Consider the following 24141-nt stretch of genomic DNA (forward strand, 5'->3'; position numbering starts at 1 on the left):
TGGGGTCGCAAAGAGTCGGACAGGACTGAGCGACTTCACTTTCACTTTTGGGAGACTGACCTAAGAATTTACAGTTGTTACCATGTCAGTTGTTACAATTGACATAAATTGTTACAATCTATGTCAGAGAATGTTTTACCTATTTTTTTTTCCTAGAGATTTATGGCTTCATCTTATATTTGAATCTAAATGACTTTGATTTAATTTTTGTGTATGGTCTTAAGAGTGTGTTCTGTCTTCATTGATTTTCATGGGGCTCTCCAGCTTTTCCAGCACCATTTGTTGGAGAGATTGTCTTTTTCACATTGTCTATTCTTGCTTCATTGGTCAAGATAGATTCTAGGTGTTTGGGTTTATTTCAGGGCTCTCTATTCTGTTCCATTAATCCACATGCCTGTTTTTGTGCCAACACCACGCTAGTTTGACTTTGCAGTATTGTCTGAAGTCTAGGAGCCTTTTGCCTTCCGCTTTGACTTTTTCCTTCTGTATTGCTTTGGCATTTCTGAGTCTTTCATGGTTCTATATAAATTGTGGGGGGGGGGGGTATTTGTTCTAGTTCTATGTATAAGTGCTATGGGTAATTTAATTGAAATCACATTAAATCTGTACATTGCTTTGGGGACTAAGGCCATTTTGTAAGAACACTAATCCTTCCAACCCATGAGAATAGGATGTATTTCCATTATTATTACATTGCTATTTATTTCTTCTTTTAACTCTGTTAGCAGTCTGTATCTTAAAAAAAAATCTCGTATAGGCAGCAAATCATTGGATCTTATTTTTTAATGCACTCATTTAATGCCTTTTGATCAGAGAATTTAATCCATGTATGTTTGAAGTCATTGTTGATAGGTAAGGACTTACATATTGTCATTTCCTTAATTTTTTATGGCTGCGGTGTAGAATCATTCCTGGTTTCTTATCCTGCTGACTTCGTTTGGTTTCTTTTGGTATCCATATGCTTGATCTCTTTATCATGTTGTTTTGTGTAATTACTGTAGGTTTCTCCCTTTTGGTTACAATGAGACTTACATAAAATATTTTAAAATTATAACACCTTATTTGAAACTGATAACTTCAATAGCATTCCTAAACTTGACACCTTCTCCTTCCCTGCACACTTTAGAATACTGATGTTACCAATAACACCATTATTAGTGTTATTTTATTAATAAAATATTTTGTTATTAATAGCCATTAATATTTTATTTTGTATAAATAACAAATTATAGTAATCATTATTTGAGTTATGGTTACTTTCACTATTTTTTAAACTTTTATACTAGAATTTAAGTGCATTAAGCACCACCTTTTCCATATTACAAAATCTAACTTTGACAATATACTTACCATTACCAATTAGTTTTACACTACCTCCTTATATTAACATGTTAATTGGTGTCTATACTTCCATTCAGAGAACCCATGTCTTGTAAGCAGGTCTAGTGGTGATGAATTCCCTCCACTTACGTTTATTTGAGAAAGTCTTTTATCTTCTTCATTTCTGAAAAACAGTTTTATCAGATAAAGAATTCTAGGTTGACGAGGTTTTTGATTTCAGTATTTTGAACATACCATCCCATTCTGTCTTGACCTGAAATTTTTCTGTTGAGAAATCTGCCTGTAACCTTATGGGGATTCCCTTGTATGTAACGTCTCTCTTACTGTTCTCAAAATTTCCTTCAACTTCTAACAATTTAATGATAATGTGTCACAGTCGAGCCCTATTCAGGTTCAACCTCTTTGGAGTCCTTTGTGGCTCATGGATTTGGATGTCCATTTCTCTCCCCAGGATTGGGAAGTTTTCAACCATTGCAACTTTAAATGTAATTCCTGTCCTTTTTCTTTTCCTTCTGAAATTGTCATAATGCAGATATTGTTTCTTTTGATGGCATCCCATAATTCCTGAAGGTTTTTTTCATTCCGTTTCCTCCCTCTGACTCAATAATTTCAGTGTCCTGTCTTCTAGATCATTGATTATCCTGCACAGCCAAGTCTGCGTTTGAGCTTCTGAATTTAAATCTTCAGTTTAGTTATTGTGCTTTTCTGTTCTAAGATTTCTGGATTATTTTAGTGATTTCCATTTTTTTGAACTTCTCATTTGTTCAAGCTTTGTTTTCCTAACTTGGTTTAGTTGTCACTGTGTTTCTACAGTTCACTGAACTTCTTTGAGGGTTATTCGTATTTGTCTGACTATTCGTAATCTCCATTTCTTTATGGTAAACGTTTAGATATGTATGTTTCCTTTGCTGGTGTTATGTTTACCTCCATTTATGTGATCCTTGATTCCTTACACTGGAATCTGTGTGTTTGAGTAAGCCGTCCTCTTTTCCAGAATTTACAGGTCCACATTGGCAGAGAAAGTTAATCACTGGTCAGCTCAGTTTGAGTGTCTGGACATGTCTGCTGGTAACATCCGTGGGCAGGTGGTGCTTGCTATCAAGGTATATTTTGGGGTGAAGTCACTGCCAAGCTCTAAGGTTCAGAATGAGAGTGCCACTGGCTGAAAACAGCTGGATAAAACTGCTGGCTTGATATTCTGCCCAAGTGAGGCTATAGGATAGGCTCTGCAGCTATCTGGATTCTCTGGTCAGGCTTACTAGGCAGTCAGGGTTGGATATATACTCAGCAAAGGTGAAGCAATGAGTTAGCTTCCTTGCTATGGCAGGACAGCAGGACAGATCCCAGGTTGTTTTCTGGAGACCCAAATCAAGCAAGACTAAATGAAGTCCCTGGTCAGGTGGGGCCAGAGGCTTTGCTTGCAGATGGGGAAAACCATGGGCTGTGTTGTGTGTCAAGTTCCACTGTAAGCATGGCTGTTGGATGGACTACAAAGCTTCCTAGTTAGGTTCCCTTTGAGTAGGCTGATGGGTGTATCTAGGAATTGGTGGTGCTTCAAATTTGTTTCCCTGTCAGGATACAGTGGGACACCAAACCTCAAGGCCAGTAAGGCTTTTAGTTTGTGGTCATGACTCAGGTCACCCTGTGCCCCAAGTTCTCTGGCTGAACAGAACCACTTAGCTTGCTCTACACTCTTAAGCTCTGCCTGCCAATCCTCTGCTCAAGTATTGCTGGGCTGTGCAGCTTCTAGGCATTCATGCTAGCCTTTCTGGTCAGGCAGGCCTTGTCTGCTGGCCTGTGGCTAAACCCCTTTGTCTGGACTGGGGCAGAGCAGATTCCACGACTATTTAGGCTTTTCATGTGAGGACCTGAATCAGATAGACCTGCACCTGCCAAGCTCCCTCATCAGATTGCTCCACTGACTTGGTTCTGTAGATAAGCAAAGCTTCTCTTGGCACTTGAGTACTATAGGTATGAACTCCCAAGATCTGAGATCTGGTTATTGCTTCTCCCGTCTCCATCACAATCAGATTCCCAGTGGCCATGCCCTTAAGATTCTCCTGCACCCTCCAGCGGAAACCAGAGTAGCAGCTTCCGCAGAACCACCCACGCTACTAGGTGTCACTCCTAGGCTTTTTTCCTACCATTGGCTCACAGCATGGTGCTGTTCCAGCCTAGGAGAGGAGCAGTGCAGTTGGTGTGTACCATTCCTTTTTACCATCTAATGTCGTGTTTTGGTCTCTGTGGCACTGGGAAATGCTCAAGCCTCATCTCCACGACTTGGGATTCTCTTAATGGTAGCTTGTCCATGAATAATTCTTAGCTGGTCTTCTTGTGAGAGGAGGCAAAGTCAAGAACAACCTGTGTTGCCATCTTGGTGACGTGGCTCTCTGAAATATCTTAGTATATGCAGAATGAGTCAGGATTTGTATTACAGCAGTGATTCTCAAAAAGATATTTCTAAAGCAGCCGTAAGTCTTTTTATAATGTTTAATAATGTATGTGGTCATTATCTTGCTTGAAAACTAGCTTAACAATAATGACATTTCTGGCATTTATCCTAAAAATGATACTCAAAGGTAAACCTAGTTTATGGTTTCCTAATTTGGGGAGTTAGAATAATCAGCTATCAGAAATATATTTTCATACCAGCAGCAAAGCCCAAAATAGCCCTCTCAAATTAAAAATAAAAAGGCACAGTTTTCCTTAAACATAATATTGTAAAATTAAAAGTACACTAGGGCAAAGTCCTCATGCTACTATTTGAATTCAATTAGATTCAACAAATAATTATAAGTGATTTACCCTTTAATTTCCTGAAGCAAATATTCAGGTTGTCTTGGAAGAAAATGGTTTAGCAAGTCACACATTCCATTTGACTTCTATCTCTGTAACTTGTTTGTTGTGATGATATTGGAAAAGCAGCTTAGTATGATTCGGTTATGTCATCTATAAAAGTTAAGTGTCTACTCCATTGTCTAACTGTAGGTACTTATCTCATAAATGTTAGCTCCTCTTTTCTTTCTGACTGCTTTAAATCCTTAAAATGAGTTCACTTTATGGATTATTCCAAAGATTTCCTTCATCCTTAAATTATTAAATTTCCTTAATAATGACATTGCCAATTTTGTTTCTGTTGCCGAATATTTTTTCCCCCTCTTCCAGTTCATTCTGAAACAAAGTATGAATTTAACAGGGCTTTTCCTGGGCTCTAAACTGCTTTTTTCTTGTCTACTGAAAACAATACTTTGTTGTTATTCAGTCTCTAAGTGTGTTGGAACTCTGCCACCCCATGGACTGCAACATACCAGGCTGCACCGGAGTTTGAAAGTGAAAATCGCTCAGTTGTGTCTGACTCTTTGCAACCCCATGGACTATACAGTCCATGGAATTCTCCAGGCCAGAATACTGGAGTGTGTAGCCATTTGCTTCTCCAGGGGATCTTCCCACCTCAGGGATTGAACCCAAGTCTCTCACACTGCAGGTGGATTCTTTATCAGCTGAACCACCAGGGAAGCCCAAGTATACTGGAGTGGGTAGCTGTTCTCTTCTCCAGGGGATCTTCCTGACTCAGGAATTGAACTGGGGTCTCCTGCACTGCAGGAGGATTACCAGCTGAGCTACCAGGAAAGCCCCAGAGTTTACTTTTTGGCAAATAAACAAAACCCTCAAATTAATATCCTATTGTTTTTTGGCATGTACCCCTTCCCCACCAAAACAAAAGAAAAATCTCTTATCTTGGGATCACAGACTCAGAATAGAAAACAGAGTAAGAAATAAACTTTTTTTTCTTTTTTAAAAGAGGATACTCCTGGAGGTCAAGGGTAAATTAAACTCATGACCAGAGAGGGTTCCTCATGAAAACAGCCTTAACTTCTTGCCTTCTACCTCCAATGTATCCTTTTCCCCCAAATATCCTGATTTCTTTAACCTTGAAGTTAGAAACTCTGGCACACAGTTGTCCCTTGAACAACATGGGTTTGCAATGTGCAGGTCCACTTATACACAGTTTTTTCAATAAATATGCAGAACAGTACTACACAGTCAGTGGTTGGTTGATCTCTGATGTGGAATTATGGCTATGGAGAGCTAACTATAAAGTTGTATGGACTTGTATGTTTAGGGGTCAGCTCCCCAAAGCCTTCATTGTTCAAGGGTCAACTGTATTTGAATGTTACCGTTCCACTTGAAAGATGGGCAAAGTTGCTATTCCATAATTCTTGGCAGCCAGTAGCAAGTTGAGACAAAAAGGAAAATGGGTCCTTCTAATATAATATGAATATCATTAACATTTGAAAAATCACCTGGGATATAAGTTGAGGTATTATTTATTTATGACATATTTACATATGTACAAAATTGGCTTTATCCAATACATCATCCTGCATCAGTTCAGTTCTGTTGCTCAGTCGTGTCCAACTCTTTGCAACCCAATGGACTGCAGCATGCCAGGCTTCCCTGTCCATTACCAACTCCCAGAGCTTATTCTCCATATTCTGGGAGTAAAAATCCAAGTTTCTTAATTTATGTATAACCCAACATCTTTTAGAACATAGAATGTTACCAGTTTGGCTTCACAGAACACAAATTCCTGTTTAAAAATTTTTCTAGCCAAGGAACAAAGTAAATTTCAACAGCATCTTAAACTAATTTAGCTGGCCCTGAGTGTATTAGTAATTTGCATGATTTTAAATTAATGTATACAATACACTTTCATCTGTTATCTACTTATATTTACTATCATACTACCATTTTGTCTATATCCATTCATCTCAATTTTCTACCTCATTAATCTTTGAGAGAAAGCACAAAGAAAGGGGAAGTAATAATAAGAGACTCAGAGGAGAAAACTACTGATACTGGCTCAATCTTTTCTACCCAGAATCTGGGGCCCAGCTCTAGGTTACCCGATATACTTAGTAACAAGACGCTATTAATGTGAGTAATCTGAGTACCTTCTGTCAATTGAGGTTGATGTAAAATTACTCTTCCTGCATATTTTTTCCTATTCTCTTTCACACTTCTTAACTAAAAAGTATACAAACTTCTCAAATTCAGTAAGTAGTTCTGGGAGCACTTCAAAAGAAAAAAAAAAACAACACACACACATACACACACACACACACACACACACAAACATGATAAAAACGGTACTGGCAAAGAACTATGTTAAAGATAAGTAGTCCCAAGATGCTTGAGGGTAAAATAAAAAGAAATAGTCTCAGCTCAACTCACCCTAAAAAATGCTAGTGGGGGAGTTATAAGGAAGCAAGCAGGAATAGAACAGGACGGCTGGATGACTGGTGAAGGGAGCTGGGGCCTTAGGCTGATGAGCAGCACATCTCATGCCACAATACCAACAGTAAAAGACTGCCTGGCCCAGGATGCGGTGGTGTGTGAGAGATTACTTTTCTTGTACCTTGTATGACAAGGAAATCCAAGCATGAAAAAATAAACAAGAAGCTGGGAAAGTTGACTGTGTGGAATCAGTCATAAGCATCAACCTTTCAAAGGTAACTCTGGGCCAAAAAAGGAATAAGAGGCCAGAATGAGATCATGTATTCATCTTTTCCATCTGCCCTTCCCTAGTCCTTACCCACTCACAAAGAGCAGAAGGTGCAAATTACCATCTACCGGAAAATCAGCTACACCCAAATCATAGGATAACTCTCATTGCTATCCGATGACCTGAAGACTGTCCTCTAATGGGATGTCAATGTTAAGTTATTTTATGAAAACAATCCCCCCAAAAACATCAATTAAGGTATCTGAGATTTGGTAAAATCAAAAGAAAACTCGGATTATTTTTCGGATCTGTAAAATTTCCCTATAATAGAAGGGAAAAAAGCAGAAATATGAAGTATGGGCATATGTTCCTTCACGCCTAACAGTGATGTGTCGTTAGTCTCACACCATGATAAAGGGAAGCTTTTTAAAATAAAAGAAATGTTAGAGAAAAGGCTTCCCTTAATCATGGAAGATGGAGGAAACACAGATGAAGTGTTCCATAAATACCAGTAAAAAGGGAAAGTATTATGCTATAGCAACTGACCACATCTGTCTTCTCTCTCTCATTATTTTTAATGACACAGATATCTGAATTGCACTCAACGGTCATTATACAGGGCATGGGAATTAACACATAACATAGGTGGAAAATTAATATGTAATCTTATCACCGTCAGGTTAAAAACAATAATAGTCAAATAAGTACTTGAAATGATATTAAAACAAAGCAAACAGGACACATAACGACAGTACAGGATAATAGCTTCAACACCTTAAAAGATTTTATAAGATTGTGCTAATTTTTTTTTTTTACCTCTAAAGAATTATATAGAAGAGTAAATAAAAATTAAATTACATTTATATAAGAAACAATCTTCAAAAGTTATTTAAACTTTCATATATAGAGTTCAAAAGTATATGACAAAGTATTTATTTTTGATTTGTATAAATCCAAAACTGGTAAAATATATTATTTGGGGGGGAAAAGAAGCTTTCGTTAAATACAAACATAATGCGCTGAATAAACCAGGTTCACTATAAAATCGTTTCTTTGAAAACTTGCATAAAAAGTAAAGGCAGAAGGGCACAAAGTTAGAAAAGCAGTGTTTAAGGCAAACTAAATAAGAAGTATCCTTAAAGTAAGTCATATAATCTCATAAACAATAATTTCCTCTCAAAAATTTATCCATTACAGCTGGAGAAATAAGTTAAAGCAGAAATAATGGCTGCTGTCAAGAGTTTACTTAGAAGTGCTGAATGGTATTATTTCAAAAATACCTAATGCTTCTAATTTAAATAGACTGGAATCATTTGCCACTTAGATGTCACAGAGCAATGAAAAATAAAATATATCATCCCAATGTTTATCATACAGTATGAATGTGAAATGCTGAAACTTACTTAAAAAAAAAAAAAGGATTTTTCAGATCATATGTGTATAATATGATAACCAAAAGGAAAATGATCAATTCTGCTCTTCTGGCCCATGTTAAAAATATGCATAGAAAAGTGCACCATCTCCCTACAAGTAGGTGTCTTACATCTGTTGGTGAGCCCACAGCTTAGCCTCAGACATGATCACATGCACACATGAAAAGCTTCAAAGACTGGCAGGGAAGATATTAATCATGAATTAAAAGAAAGAATGCCTTTAAACAATATTCAGTAAACATGTTCTTTAGTCAACTATTTCTTAAAAAACAGAATAATAATCAAGTACACATCATTAAGTTAAATACCTCAGCACATGAATTTGCACCTTATAAATCTGGTATATCAAACTGTCCTATAAAAATATTTATGCATTTTTTGAGAACTATGGTACGTGAAATTATATAATCATAAAAAGGACCTGTTTCTTTTCATCTACTGGAATGATACCACACCTTTCTAGAAAAGAAAAACTGCAGCCTACAGGAAATGATCAGAACAGTTGGACTGACTAAAGTTGTCCAGTTTAAGGGTCTGTCTCTTCTCTACCAGTAGCTCCAAGCGAGCAAGTGTCAGTAGCCCGGGGCCAGGCTTCTCACATGGTCCTGGGGGGCAGGCGCTGTTTATACATGCCTGCTATCGCTTTGGCCGCACTGTAGATCATCTGCCGACGAGACATGCCAGTGAAAGCCATGTGCCAATCAGTCCGGCTGACATTGAGTAAACTCTTCTCCAGGACTTCACCCACTGTCACCAAAAGGCCAGACCACCTCAGATTGTAGTCCTGCGGAGTCAGACTTTGAGCCTCAGGAAAAAAGAAATTGAGAGTATTTTTTAATACATTAAAAATAAAATCACTGGAACTAGGTATAAGTGACATTTCAAAGTCCCTCAAGTTACTTTTAGTAGAGATTATGACAAACCATGAGAAACACAGCTATGCTGCCAAATGTATGAAATTATAAGGTGGCAAAAAAAAAAAAATTGCACGCATGTACTTGATTTAAAATGTCCACAGTGACACACTAAACTCATGGTTAACATACAATCTAAATCCTTTTTAAACTTTTAAAAGACATTTCTTTTGGGCTGTGCTGGGTCTTCATTGGAGGCTTTTCTGTGGTTGCATGTGCAGGCTTCTCTCTGCAGTGACTTCTCTTGTTGGGGAGCACAGGCTCTAGGGTGCGCAGGCTTCAGTAGCTACAGCACATCTGCAGTTCCCGGGCTCTGGAGCACAGGCTCAATAGTTGTGGTGCCTGCTGGCCATCTGTATGTCTTCTTTGGAGAAATGTCTATTTAGGTCGTCTGTCCCTTTTTGATTGGGTTGTTTTCTTTGATACTGAGCTTCAAGAGCTGTTTGTTTATTTTAGAGATTAATCCCTTGTCAGTCAGTTTGTCATTTGTAAATATTTTCTCCTATTCTGAGGATTGTTTTTTCATCCTATTTATGATTTCCCTTGCAGTGCAAAAGCTTTTAAGTTTCATTAGGTCCCATTTGTTTATGTTCATTTTTGTTTTCATTACTCTAGAAGGTGGATCCAAAAAGATACTGCTGCAATTTATGTCAAAGACTCTTCTGCCTATGTTTGAAATGGCAACCCACTCCAGTACTCTTGCCTGGAGAATCCCATGGATGCAGAAGCCTGGTGGGCTGCCATCTATGGGATCGCACAGAGTCGGACACGACTGAAGCGACTTAGCAGCAGCAGCAGCAGTCTCACATTTAGGTCTTTAATCCACTTTGAGCTGACTTTTGTGTATAGTGTTAGGGCGTATTCTAACTTCATTCTTTCACATGCCATTGTCCAGTTTTCCCACCACCACTTACTGAAGAGACTGTCTTTTCTCCATTGTATATTCTTGCCCCCTTTGTCATAGCTTAGGTAACCATAGGTGTGTGTGTGTATCTCTGGACCGTCTATCCTGTTCCACTGACCTATGTGTCTGTTTTTGTGCCAATACCATACTGTTTTGATTACTATGAAGTCAGGGAGCCCAGTTCCTCCAGTTGATTTTATTTTCTCAAGATTGCTTTGGCTATTTGTGGTCTTTTGTGTTTCCATACAAATTGTAAAATTCTTTGTTCTAATTCTGTGAATAAATGCCACTGATAATCTGATATGTATTGCACTGAATCTGTAGATTGTTTTGGGTACTACAGCCATTTTCACAACATTGATTCTTCCCACCTAGGAACATGGTGTAATCTCTGCATCTGGTTGTGTCGTCTTTGAGAACTGTTAAGATAGTGATTGAAGAACAGAGTGTAAGTCTTCTGTCTCCTTAGGCAGGTTTATTCCTAGGTATTCTTTTTGATTCGATGGTAACTGGGATTGTTTCCTTGATTTCTCTGATATTTCATTGCTAATGTATAGGAATGCAACAGATTTCTATGTATTAATTTTGTATCCTATATTTTGACTGAATTCATGGATAAGCTCTAGTAGTTTTCTGATAGCATCTTTAGGATATTCTATATATAGTATCATGTCATCTGCAAACTGTGACAGTTTTACTCTTTTCCAATTTGGATTTCTTTTATTTCTTTTATCTTCTCTGGTTTCGGTGGCTAGGAATTCCAAAATGTGGTTGACTAAAAGTGCTGAGTGGACATACTTGTCTCGTTCCTGACGTTAGAGGAAATGCTTTCCATTTTTCACCACTGAGAATGACTGCTGTGGGTTCATTGTATATGGCCTTCATTATGTTGGGGTAGGTGCTCTCTCTATGCTCCCTTTCTGGAGAGTTTCTATCATAAATGGGTGTTGAACTTTGTCAAAAGCATTTTCTGCATCTACTGACACGATCGTATGGTTTTTATTCTTCAATTTGTTAATATAGTGTATCACATTGGTTAATTTGCAGATATTGAAGAATTCTTGCATCCCTGGGATAAACCCCACTTGATCATGGTCTATGATCCTATTTAAGGTATTGCTGGATTCAGTTTGCTAGTATTTTGTCAAGGAGTTTTGTGTGTATGTTCATCAGTGATACTGGTTGTAATTTTCTTTTTTTGTAATTGGTTGTAATTACTGGTTGTAATTTTCTTTTTTTGTGATATTTTTGTCTGGTTTTGGTATCAGGGTAATGGGCTCGCAGAACATGCCTGAGTGTTCCTTCCCCTGGGATTTTTTGGAAGATTTTAAGAAAGATGAGTGATAACTCTTCTCTAAATGTTTGATAGAATTTGCCTGTGAAACCATCTGGTTCTGGAGTTGTTTTATTATTATTATTATTATTGGAAGATTTAAAACCATAGTTTCAATTTTAGTACTTGTGACTGAACTGTTCGTATCTTCTGCTTCTTCCTGGTTCAGTCTATAAAGGTTGTACCTTTCTAAGAATTTGTCTGCTTCTTCTAGGTTATCCATTTTATTGGCATACAGTGGCTTACAGCAGTCTCATGATCTTTTTATTTCTGCTGTGTCAGTTGTAAACTTCCCCTTTTTCATTTATAATTTTATGGATTTAAGTCCTTTTTCTTGATGGCTAAAGCTTTGTCAATTTTGTTTATCTTTTCAAAGAACTGGCTTTTAGTTTCATTGATCTTTCCTATTGCTTTGTCTCTATTTCATTTATTTCTGCTCTGATCTTTATGATTTCTTTTGTCTGCTAACTTTGTGTTTTGTTTCTCCTTCTTTATCTAGTCCCTTTAGGTGTAAGGTTAGGTTATTTATTTGAGGTTTTTCTTATTTCTTGAGGTAAGACTGTATTGCTATAAGCTTCTTAGAACTGTTTTTGCTGAATCCCACAGGCTTTGGATTGTGGTGGTTTTGCTGTCATTTCTCTAGTACTTTTTGATTTCCTCAGTGATACACTGGTTATTTAGTAACACTGTTAAGCCTCCTGTGTTTGTGCTTTTTTATAGTTTTTTCCCCCTGTAACTAATTTCTAACCTCATACTGTTGTGATTGGAAAAGATGCTGGCTATGGTTCCAATTTCCTTAAATTTACAGATGCTTGATTTGTGACCCAAGATGTGATCTATGCTGGAGAAATGTCCCGTTTGCACTTTGAGAGGAAAGTATATTCTGCTACTTGGAATGTCCTATAAATATCAATTAAGTTTATCTGGTCTAATGGGTCAATTAAGGCATGTGTCTATTAATTTTCTGTCTGGATAATCTGACCAGTAGTGTAAGTGGGTTGTTAAAAATCCCCACTATTATTATTTTTTTCAATTTCTCTTTCTATGGCTGTTAACATTTACATTATATATTGAGGTGCTCCTATGCTATGTGTATATATGTTTACAACTCTTACATCTTTTTCTTGGACTGATCCTCGTCTCTTGTAACAGTTTTTATTTTATAGTCTATTGTGTCTGATAGGAGTACTGCTACTCCAGCTTTCTTTTGATTTCCAAGCATGGTTGTTACTTCTAGCAAATTCCAACTAATGAAATCCTTTTTCTCCCTTAATCTGTTCATATATTCACCTCTGTAAATTGATTCACTGGTGTTTGAACCAACTGGCCAATTTGGAACAAATCCTTGTCAGAATATAATGTTTGGGATTCTGTGACTTATAATTTAAGAAATTTATATTTGGTCTTGTGTTTCTGACAACAAGCTGCCTTGGACTTTCTAAGCAATAAGGGCCATACAAAGGCTATCTTTTGTTGTGTTGAGGGGATATTTGAAAAGCTCTCAGGTAACTTAAGGACAGAAGTTTGTAGCCAAGGGAATCAACCCTGTGACAAGAGTTGGAATTTTTGTTCCTGTTCACCACCCGCATCCCACCCAACCTCTGGGGAGGGGACAGAGGCTTGACGTTCAATCAGTCATACTGTGTAATAAAGCCTCCATAAAAACTCAAAAGCAGAGGATTTGCTGATTCCAGGTTGGTGAACATGTGAAGATTTGAAAAGAATGGGGCTCAGAGATGGCAGAGGAACTGTATGTCTTTACCCCATACCTTGTCCTATCCATCTCTTCCATCTGGCTGTTCCTGAGTTATATTCTTTTTAAGAAATTGGTGATTTAGTGAGTAAATGGACTTCCTAAGGAGAGGTAACTGCAACCCCCAGTCTATATATAGTAGGCCAGTGAGAATTCCAGGTGATAGCCGAGGCTTGCTATTGGCATCTGGGAACTGGGGACAGTCTTGTGAGACAGAACCCTCAGCTTCTGGCGCTATCTCTTGGTAGACAGTGTCAATACTGAATTATAGTACAGATAGCTATGTCCTAGAATGGCTTGGTAGTGTGGGGGAAAAAACCCTCCCAAACATTAGAACTGGATTTAAAACCTATATAACTGGTATCAGAAGTAATATTTTCAAGAATGATCCTGGTTCACAGAACTGTGTGGTTTGAGAAGAAAGGATGCAAGAGCAGGGGATGAGGAACCTGATTTCTGGGTGGTATGGAGCAGCAGCTGTGCAGCAGTCAATTATTCAAGGTAAAAAAGTTGATAATGGAGTGTAGAGATGCATCCAACTCCTGGGGAGCTGGCTCACTGAATACATAAAGAAATGAGAACTAATTTTTTAAAAAAGGTAACTATTCAATCCTTGGTTACTATTATGTACAACAGCTAAACTAAAAGAAAAAAATGCTGGTTTGGGCCTTGGAAAACAGACCAAGCTCAGATTTTGATTAGTCTGAGCTTTGGTCACTTGTCTAAAAGTCATCTCCTCCCCAGGGAAAAGTTGCACAGGGACAACAGAAAGATCTCTAAGACCTCTGGTCACTAAAAAGATAGTCACTATGGAGGTGGGTCAAAATCAGGAAACTTGTGAAACCAGGGGTACAGTGTGGAGGAGCCAGCTCATTTTGTGGATTCAGTAATAGTTAACCTTTGCTAAAATAGATCATGAAAATAACTAATTTAGGAGCTAGTCTGGTTTTTAATGCTACAGAACAGAATAGCATGTTTGCATTGATGCAGGACCCACAGTTTGTTGCAGAACCATTAGAGACAATTATGTATGATCCAGACACATAGGAGACTACTTCTGAAGGAAAAGCCAGTCGGGTCAACTAGATAAAAGCACTGTAAGGTTTATTTACCCTGGGAGGGGTCTGTCCATCATGCCATTATAAAAGTCAAGCAGAACACCCAATGAAGCAGCCAGTATACCTCCTATGCAGGCCATGTGCAACCAGCTCTGTGATGACTGAACTATTCACCTGCTCAATACACCTGTTACTCAGGTCATGGTGGCACATCCCTGGTGGCAAAGATGGTAAAGAATCTGCTTACAATGCAGGAGACCTGGGTTAGATAATCCCTGGGTCAGGAATGGCACCACTCCAGTATTCGTGCCTGGAGAATTTCATGGACAGAGGAGCCTGGTGGGCCATAGTCACTGGGGTTGCAAAGAGTCAGACACAATTGAGTGACTAACACTTTCACTTTCATAATGAGCTAAATCGTGCAGGATAACTAAGTAGGAAATCAGTATGTACAAGAGTGGAGAACAGTAGTTTTCAGGACTTGACACGGGAGTCCCTTGAGCTGTGTTACCAAAGTCCACTGGTGAAGATCTGAAATGTGCTACAATTAGACTGAAAATAAAAATGTAATTGTTGACAGGATTATTAAGTTGAATATTTAAGCAGGTGTAACAAAGTTGTGTCTCTTTTATACAGCTGGACGGATATCATGTCTGGCTGGGGAACATGTCCCCTATCTAGTATTACAAAACCAAACCTGTTGATGAAGTCTCAGTGGGCAGTACAGTGAGGAACGTAAGTGATGATGGAATCACAATATGTGTAAGTTTATAGAACTGGTGTTTGAGCAGGTTTTGATAAGTGACTGTGTTTTCTCTCTTTTTAACCTGATTGTACTTTGAGGATGGAGACTCTCTCTTACTGGAGAATGGTTCCTCTCTAGCTATGGTTGTAAAACAGAAGGGATGGAAAGCCACGCTTCCAGCATTTTTAACTGAACATGCTATTCGGAACCAGTGATACTGTCTGAGCCTGCAGCATTGAATAGAAGCTGCAGTGCTGGTAGGGACAAAATTCTCTGTGCCACAGCCCTATGTGAAGGGCAGACTGAGGCTTATGGCAAAAATCTGAGTGCCTCCCAGCAAAGACGTCTTGGACTTCAAATGAGAGAGTTTCTACTTAAAGGGTGTTTACTGCTAGTCTAGGACATTATTAATTAAAGCTACTCATGTAAACTAAAGGACATAAAATGATCTTGAAATCTGAAATACCCATAACATCTGGGATGATGGAGAAACACCCAAATAGGGAAGGCAGTGCCTAGAAGTGTTCCGTAATAACATGGAAATGGTTTATAAAGAATCACGCTCTCTGGGGAATCTTAGGAGGAAACACTCACAGTTCCAGTGTCGCTCTTCCTCTAGGACAGACTTTGGAATCAACAGAGGACCTGCTGGAACCAACTGCCCAGGTAGACAGCACGCTATGAACAGCTCTAAAGTGAACAACCAAGAGCTACTGGGATTATGGGTAGCAGTTCCAGAGTGAATAGATAACATACTATTTGGAAGTCCACCACTCTGACTGAGGAAGTTAAAAATAAATCAGTTGGCTCATTAAGGTTGAAAGGCATGCTGTTTTCCCAGCACTGATGAAAGAACTGAATGGTGATAAACATCCTGTATCTTTGACTTTTACTGACTCATGGGCAGTGGCCAAGGGCCTGGCCATATGGTTAGGCAGGAGGGTAGTGGCAACCTGGCCTATAAAAGGGATGTCCATATGGGACACACAGCCCTGTGGGAATTAGAGGGATGCATTAAAGTAGGGCACGTTGATGCCCATCAGAACTCCTTTCCAGGCTTGGAAGGTGAATGGAATCACAGGCAGATATCCCCCTGTGCTCTCCTGAGACAGCCACCTGCATCCAAAGAGTTAAGTGGATATGGGGTTAGTGCAGCAATGTGAGACTGGCTTACCCTAGACACACTCTTCTTGTACACTCTGATGCACAAAATGCCAATAAGAACTGTTCTGTCTGCCAGCAAAAAAAAGATAGAGACCGCAGATGGCTGTGTGGCAGATTCCCAGTTGTGACGGCCCTGAACATATCTGGCAAGCTATCGGGTAGGCCTGGGTGACTTTGCTGACTCAGGGCCAGGCTTTTCTTACCCAGTGGTAGAGGCAAGTGCTCAGAGTGTTGTAAGAGAACTGGAACAGAAGACAGTGCACCAATTTGGATGGCTGAGCTCCATTTCTTCAGAGTAAGGAACACACTTTTACAGCCTATAATGTCCAGTGGGTAAATGCAGCCCCTCAGAAAGAGTCTGATAGAGAATTGAACAGGTAACCGAAACCCTGGTTGTCTAAATGGGAAGAGAAAGGTGTGAGAGGCTGGCCTGCAGGACAAGAAGAGCTAGAGGAGGGTCTGCACAGGGTAGAGTCCAGCGTTGTTCTGGGAGGGAGGAGGTGGCGGAGGGTGCTAGTGTGATTAGGCAGTTCTCACCAAGGACAGAGAACACTGGGATAAGAGCTTTTTTTTCTTTCCTTCTCAGATCACCTCAACCTTTTTCTCCCTCTGAGGTAGCAGTCAGATGACCAAAGTGGCAAGTGCAAGAAACAAACAGAGATGATTTCTAAGCCAGAAACTGTAAATATGTGTCTTAATCTTTGTTACAATTCCTAAGGGCCTGTGATGAACCTTCACTCCATGGAGCAAAACAGGCTCACAGTGATGGCCGCTACGTGGCCTGGTGGTAAAGACAGCCCACCCACTCTGCACCCTTGTACCCTTATCTTGTTTGAGAAGTGGATAGGGGGGAGGCACTTGCCAGACTAAGTACTGCTGTCTGTAATCTAGACTGGCACAGGGGCTGAACCTAAGTCACTTTGAAAGGTAGAAAAATTTGAGTATGAATGAAGGAAAAAAGGGGAAAAAAAAAAAGACTCAGAGCAAAAGATGATACTATCTGTTGCTCCATTATACCACATGCCTGAAAGGGTGAAGCCATACCTTACTTCTGAAAGCACTCCTGCTTGTTTTCTAATTGAGGCGTTGTTGATGTGCAATGCTGTATTAGTTTCAGGTATACAGTGAAGTAGTCCAATTATACGTATGTAGGTATATATCTGTTATTTTCCAGATTCGTTTTCACTATAGGTTACTACAAGATACTGAGTAGTTTCCTGTACTATACAGTCTATATTGTTATCTATTTTATACATAGTCGTGTACAGCTATTCACCCCAAACTCATCTATCCCTCCCCCCAACTCCTTCCCCTTTGGCAACCATAAGTTTATTTTTCATGTCTGTGAGTCTATTTCTGTTTTCTAAATAAGTTCATTTGTATCTTTCTTTTTTTTTTTTAACATATAAGTGAGATCATATGATACCACTTATGAGAATCTGATATCCTTCCTTCCTCAATCAGAAGTTTATGTAGCAATCTGGACTTACACTGACCCCTTCATCTGTGGGATCCACCACTCTTTATAGGTAGAAAGTGTCAGAAAGGGTTGAATTATAGGATATCCAGCAGGTATTGGATAACAGATCGGAGGTGTGGGAAGAACTACCTCACCTCCTCAAACACACAGAGGAACTGGTTTCAGAACCCTTTTTACTGTTCTATTTCTAAATTTTATTAATTTTACCAATTAGTTCTTACGTGATACTGTATTACTGTTTTTGGTTAGGTTACAAGCCAGACTCACAGAATAAAATGGAAAACTTCTACCTCTATGCATTAGACGCATCAGTCATCTATTCTTTGAATATCTTTTATACCTCACTTATAACACCACTGTGCGTGCGTGCGTGTGTGCTAAGTTGCTTCAGTCGTGTCTGACTCTGTGCGATGCCATAAACCGTAGCCTGCTAGGCTAATCTTAGAACTCGATTTTGGGGGAGCTAGGTGAAATTCTTGCATTAAAAGGCTTTACTAAGATAGTTAAGTTAAATCACATCAAACTGCCAAAATGTGGCTGTTTTTTTAACTTCAAAAAACAATTTTGTATGGTTCAACCTAATGGTTATAAACTGCCATTGTTAATTCAAGAATATTTTCCTAGAAAATTAACAACAGTATGTAATTTTTCTAAATTAGTAGTATAGCAGTAGGCATAGCATTTGTTTACAATCTTTTAACCACCCTCATATTGGAGTGAATTTAACATTACTGTGTATATAAAAATGCTTTCTTCAACTTCTGAAAAGAAATTGTGGTAAAAATTATGAAATCAGTGGTATGGTATTGTGGAAACAAAACTTTAAGCATCAATTCTTATTCTCCATCTAAAATGTAAACCCCTAAGAAGGTCACAGGTTGCTTTAAGGGGCTTCATAAACACATAAGCCAAATTTATATGTGAGTGCATACATCATACATACTTTCTCTTGGGGGAGAATCCCAAGAGAATTCTCAAAAACCTAAGGTCCCAAATAACTTTTGAGAGTTTTGAAATGATATTTATGAGTATAAAGAGTCCAATGTAAATAAACTCTTATATTCCATTTTGTTCAAGAAAGGATTAAAAGTAACAAAAATGTAGAAGGAATGAAACTCATTATAGATTAATGCTTACATTCTTCTGGAAACTATGTGGATAAGTAAACATTTTTCAGCAAAGTGAAAAGACATTTGCCTTTCATCCAAGGTTTGTAAACTTGCTTCTATATATGTTTCCACATGTTTCTAACGATGAACAAATTAAAGAGGAAGATGAGGACAAAGAAAAAGGAACTAGAATAACCAGGAAAAATGAAAATGTGAGATAAATGAGACAATATATGAAAGGTTAACATAAAATCAGAATAGGTAAATTTTTTTCTAATCCAAAGGTAATGAAAGTGAAAGTGAAGTCGCTCAGTCGTTGCCGACTCTTTGCGACCCCATGGACTGTAGCCTATCAGGCTCCTCCGTCCATGGGATTTTCCAGGCAAGAGTGCCTGGATCCCCTTCTCCAGGGGATCTTCCCAACACAGGAATCGAACCCGGGTCTCCGCACTGTGGGCAGACGGGCAGACGCTTTACCATCTGAGCCACCCAATCATAAAAACAAGCAAGCAAAACAATGAAGAAAAGGGCAACTAACCAAAGACTGCTGGAAAATAAAAGTAGGGAGGTACTGAAACAACGTGGAAGGGACAGAAAATTGAAAAAGAGAAAAGATTAAAAGGAAAAAGAGGGAAGAAAAATCAAGAATATACCATATTTTCAATAAAAATCTTATTTTGAGAACAATATTTGAAGCCTTTCTGGAGCATAATGAAAAAGGATAAAACTAACCTGTTGTACGAACTCCAAGGGTACTGGTGTGGCTTGTGTAAATGCTTCCAGATGAATGCCATGCACAGGGTCTTCAACTATCAGGCAGCCAATGTCAAACCATCTGCAACAGAATGTATGAGTTTCAAGTTGTGTATGTGCTAAGTAAGTTCTATGAATTGATAAAGTACTGTCCTTCGGACAAAACACTAGCAGACTGATTAAAAGATAAATCATAAAAACAACATATATAACTGCCCTGTTGGCTTAATTTCAAGAGGGGGAAAAATGGGGAAGAACAACAAAAATAATTGAAAACCACGCATCATGGAAAATTCCTTTTCTTGCTAAGTTTTGGGGAGAAGAATGGCAATTAGAGGTATTCAAATATGCAACAGATATATTTATTCATCTGAAAATGCAAATAGCTTATCATAATTAAAAACATCATTTGCTAACATATGGGAAATTTTATACTACCAACTCTATGATTAGTATATAGCCAAGTTGCAAAGTTTCTAGCTGACCTAAAAATAAGCTCATTCAGGAAATAAAAAATCCTCTCCTCATTCCTGATAAATGTTTCTAATCACAATTTCTGAATTGTTCACAATGAATCAGACTTTGAGGACAGCTTCATGAATCAAGAAAAATTTCTTCCATTTTAAGATACACATTAAGAATTGATAAATTTTAAAACTGACTTAGGTGAGGTTATCAGTACATCATCAGCATTTTAATTAACCAGAAGCAGGAAATCATGGTTTTAAATGAGAAAATATAGAGCAAGAAAATTTAAAAATATGCAGATTAAAGTGCTATGAAATATAATACAGATTAGGAAACTTTTTAACATATTCAAAGAAACAACAAAACAGTAAACAGAATAACAACTTTGCTTGAGTGGTAAATGGCAGTTCATTATGTCTACAGTATTCATATTCCAAAACTTTGCTTCAAATTGAGAGCCTTAAATAAGTTATCTTATATGAATCATTATTTAAGTATTTTATTTGGGATATGACTCAGTATTTTACTTGGGATATGACTCAGTATTTTATTTTACACAATTGTGTATCGTGCAGACAGCAGAGGACTGCAGTGACTCAGCTCCCAGGCACGGCACGGACTTCCTGGAAAGCAGCGCCCCTGAAGGTACAACAGTCTTCGCACAATGCCTGTGAGCACACACTAGAACTCCCCGCGTCCACACTGCTCTCATGCCCCTCAGCCTGAGCATCCCATTCTCCTCCAGCTCAAATCTAAAGTGCCATCACTGTCAGGATCACGGAGACCTCTTCAGTACCTCTCACGGGTGCTGCTGGCCGAGTAACTCTGCCTTCTGCCTCCGCCCTCCTGTCCTTCTACCCAACCTCCACTCTCCATCCAGAGGAAGAAGAGGAGCGGTCGCCACTGCTCATGCTCAAGGACAGTCACCAAGGAACTCTCTCCTCCTCCTCACCCTCTCCTTGTGGCTGGTGAAATAAGGCAGACTTGGCCAAATCCTATAAGGAAGTCACCTGGACTTAAGAAGAATGGTAGTTCCAAGACTTTGGATTTTATGTAGCAGGAAAAAATCGAAATAGAACCTGAGGAGCTGATACAGGTATGCCAGTTTGTATTTTACCGAAGAAAGACTACCCACCATCACCGATTACTTCCCAAAAGGACATTTTAATCCATTTTACACATAACCCAATACTTTTAAACTTGATAGGTTAATTTCAGAATAAGGACAGTTCATGCTTACATAGGTATTTTTCCATTTTGGTACACAAGATGCTAATTTTCCTCATGGAGCATGAACTGATGCAAAGGTCATCACAGATAGCTAGGTCTTTACTGGCTCTGCTCTGTTAGGGGCCACACAACATTGGTCTTTTCTTGCCTAAGTTATAAGCATGCATTTCTCTATCTTCTGTGCATTTATTTCCTATGGGAACATCACAAAGGTTAGTAGCCAAAGCAGACTATCAAGTGTTTTGTGTTGTGGGTTTGCTGTTTGCTCTCATGTTCTTCCTCTATCCCCCTTCTGTATCTTAATATCACAACCTTTCCATCCTCTCTCATTCTTGACCACACTGGAAACCATCAACAGACTTCCTAATACTACTTACTTGCTACTCTTCTGCTCAAAAAAGCATTGTTTGGCAGGAAAAAAGTACCATGTCTAGGTATGATGGTGCAGTTGATGGCGGACCAATGAAAAGCCGGATGAGATTATAAATTATAACCCAAGGTATCTGAGAGCTGTAGGAGCAAGGAAGATAAAATGGAGTAACGTTCTCGACAGAGACAACTTTATAAAGGTACCCTTTAAGACCTTCAGCGGATGCTGAGCACTACCCAGTCTGGACTCGGGTCAGTCGTGACTGCAGTGCACCAAACCACCCCTTTCACACCCCTCACTACTGTTCCCTGCAGCAAACAGTGCACCTTCTCAGGGTTACCTGAAGACTCTCGAGTTTCTTATAAACAACACCTGCTTTAAAAGACCGTGAGGTGAGGCATCGACAAAGACAGCGCCTTATCGTTACACCAAAAGGAGGCTAAATGAGGCCCATACACTGGATTCAGTAGACAAGGATCTTTAATGACTCATACTAAAGAAAACAGAGGTAGTCACACTAGAAGAAAAGATATAGATATTCAAGAGATAAATTGAATCTATTAAAAAAAAAAACAAAAAACAGTGTATGGGCTACACAGCAGCAGACAGGTAAATAGAGGATACTCAAACTAAAGAATAGAGCGGAAAACTAGAGGGAGCAAGTAGAGGGAAGTGGGGACTGACCACCTGAGAAATGTAGGGTACAGCCAGAAGGTGAACAATGTGTCACTGGAGTCCTGGACAGAGAAAATGGGCCAGAAGGCAATTCTGAAGGTAAAGTGGCTAAGAACGTTCCAAAACGGACAAAAGACATAAATCTAGTGAAAGAAAGAATCAAGCTTGGTGAATCCAGAGAAGTTTAATACATAAGTAACACAGCACACCTATACGTACCATAGTAAAACTGCAAAAACATAGTGACAAACAAAATCATAAAAGCAGCAAAACATCACATTCTCTTCACAGAAACAACAAGCTGGATAGCTGATGCAGCAGAAATGATGGAAGCCAGAGAACAGTGCAATTGCATCTTTAAAGTATTACATAAGAAGAATCTGCCAATCTTTTCCAGAGAAAACAGCCTACGGAAACAAAGGTACACAAAGGCATTTTCGGACAAAAGCTGAGAGAACTCGTGGCTAAAGTCTAATGCAGTACAAAGAATGTTTTTAGGCAGAGTGACAATGATCCCAGACTTAAAACCAAAAATGAAGGAAGGTCTTCAAAGAATAAATCGAAGTGAACAGAAAGCACAGAATACTAACAATATCTTGAGTTTAAAATATATGCACAATTCAGATAACTTACAATACTGCACAAGATGTAGGGGGTAAATCATATTATCAACAGTCATAATTTGTACTATAATGTAATACATGGAAAAGGCATGATGGAATCTCTAAGGTAACCCTTACATCAGTATTAAAAGGATAATCAAGGGGGAAAAAATGAAATAATCATCATCAGTGGACTGTTGCTTGTTGCTTATACGAAAGTTCAAACTTCCCAACCGAATATTCAAAGCTCTTTAATCTGTCCCCAAACTACTCCTGACTTTCTATCCAACAATGTTCAGCCAAGCTGATACAATCACTGACACCTAAATGTATCTTAATCATCTTCACACTCTTCCTCCACATAGAATGTCCTACCTATTCTTTTTCACTTATCCAAATTTTAACTACTCTTCAAACTTCAGTTCAAGTACCATTCATGACTCTTATCTGACACTATTCCACATCAAATTATTTCCAGTGAAAATGTATGTAACATTTCCTATAAGTAAAGATTTACAAACTTACAGAGTCATTTTAAACTGTTTATCTGTGTATATATTTTCTCTCCCACCTGGTCTATAATAGACCCTCAAAGTTGGAGTACATTTTTGTACACTATAGCTACAAAGTACTAGGCACAGTGTTACTCAATACTAAAACAAAAATTAAATGCGTCAAAGTCGCTCAGTCATGTCCAACTCTTTGCGACCCCATGGACTGCACAGTCCATGAATTCTCCAGGCCAGAGTACTGGAGTGGGTAGCCCTTCCCTTCTCCAGGGGATCTTCCCAACCCAGGGATACAACCTAGGTCTCCCGCATTGCAGGCTGATTCTTTGCCAGCTGAGCCATAAGGGAAACCCAAAAGCAACAAAATAACATGGTAAACAGGAAAAAGTTGGGAAGTTATTTTAATATAACTTAAATTGCCTTATAGTATTTTAATATAAGGCAATTCTGAAAATTAAAAAATATTCTCTGATCAAAAAATCTATCTATTAAAAGTTTAATGCCCTCAAAAACAATGACAAATAATGTTGTTAGAGGTTTTTTCCCAACCTACATAGAAGAGAGGTAGTGCTCAACAGAACTCAAACCTGGTGACTGCCTCCAGGCCATCTTGCCAGACTTCCCATTACTCTGAACAGCTATGCAAGATGATTGTGTTTGTTAGGGAAGTCAGCTGCACCATTGTATCTTATTTAATTGATAATGAACACAGTCTTAGAATTCAGGCAACACAATGTAAATTTTATAATTAAAAAGGAGAAAACAAGAGTAGAAATGTGAGCTAGGCTACACAG

General features: G+C 38.6%; 1 protein-coding gene across 10 annotated transcripts in view; it reads right to left on the bottom strand.

The window, feature by feature from the left end:
• Positions 1 to 24141, bottom strand: part of PRRC1 (proline rich coiled-coil 1) — a 139699-nt gene that overhangs the window by 13693 nt on the left and 101865 nt on the right. For 2 of the 10 annotated variants that reach the window (XM_055548484.1, XM_055548493.1), the window contains exons 8-9: positions 19473 to 19575; positions 7404 to 9085 (exon numbers count right to left, since the gene is read on the bottom strand). In XM_055548484.1, the coding sequence (XP_055404459.1) occupies positions 8876 to 9085; positions 19473 to 19575 (313 nt within the window). In that variant the 3' untranslated portion in view covers positions 7404 to 8875. The other 8 variants (XM_055548515.1, XM_055548526.1, XM_055548530.1 and 5 more) reach the window with 8 other exon arrangements.

The sequence above is a fragment of the Bubalus kerabau genome, chromosome 1, assembly GCF_029407905.1.
Source record: "Bubalus kerabau isolate K-KA32 ecotype Philippines breed swamp buffalo chromosome 1, PCC_UOA_SB_1v2, whole genome shotgun sequence".
NCBI classification, from domain to species: domain Eukaryota; kingdom Metazoa; phylum Chordata; class Mammalia; order Artiodactyla; family Bovidae; genus Bubalus; species Bubalus kerabau.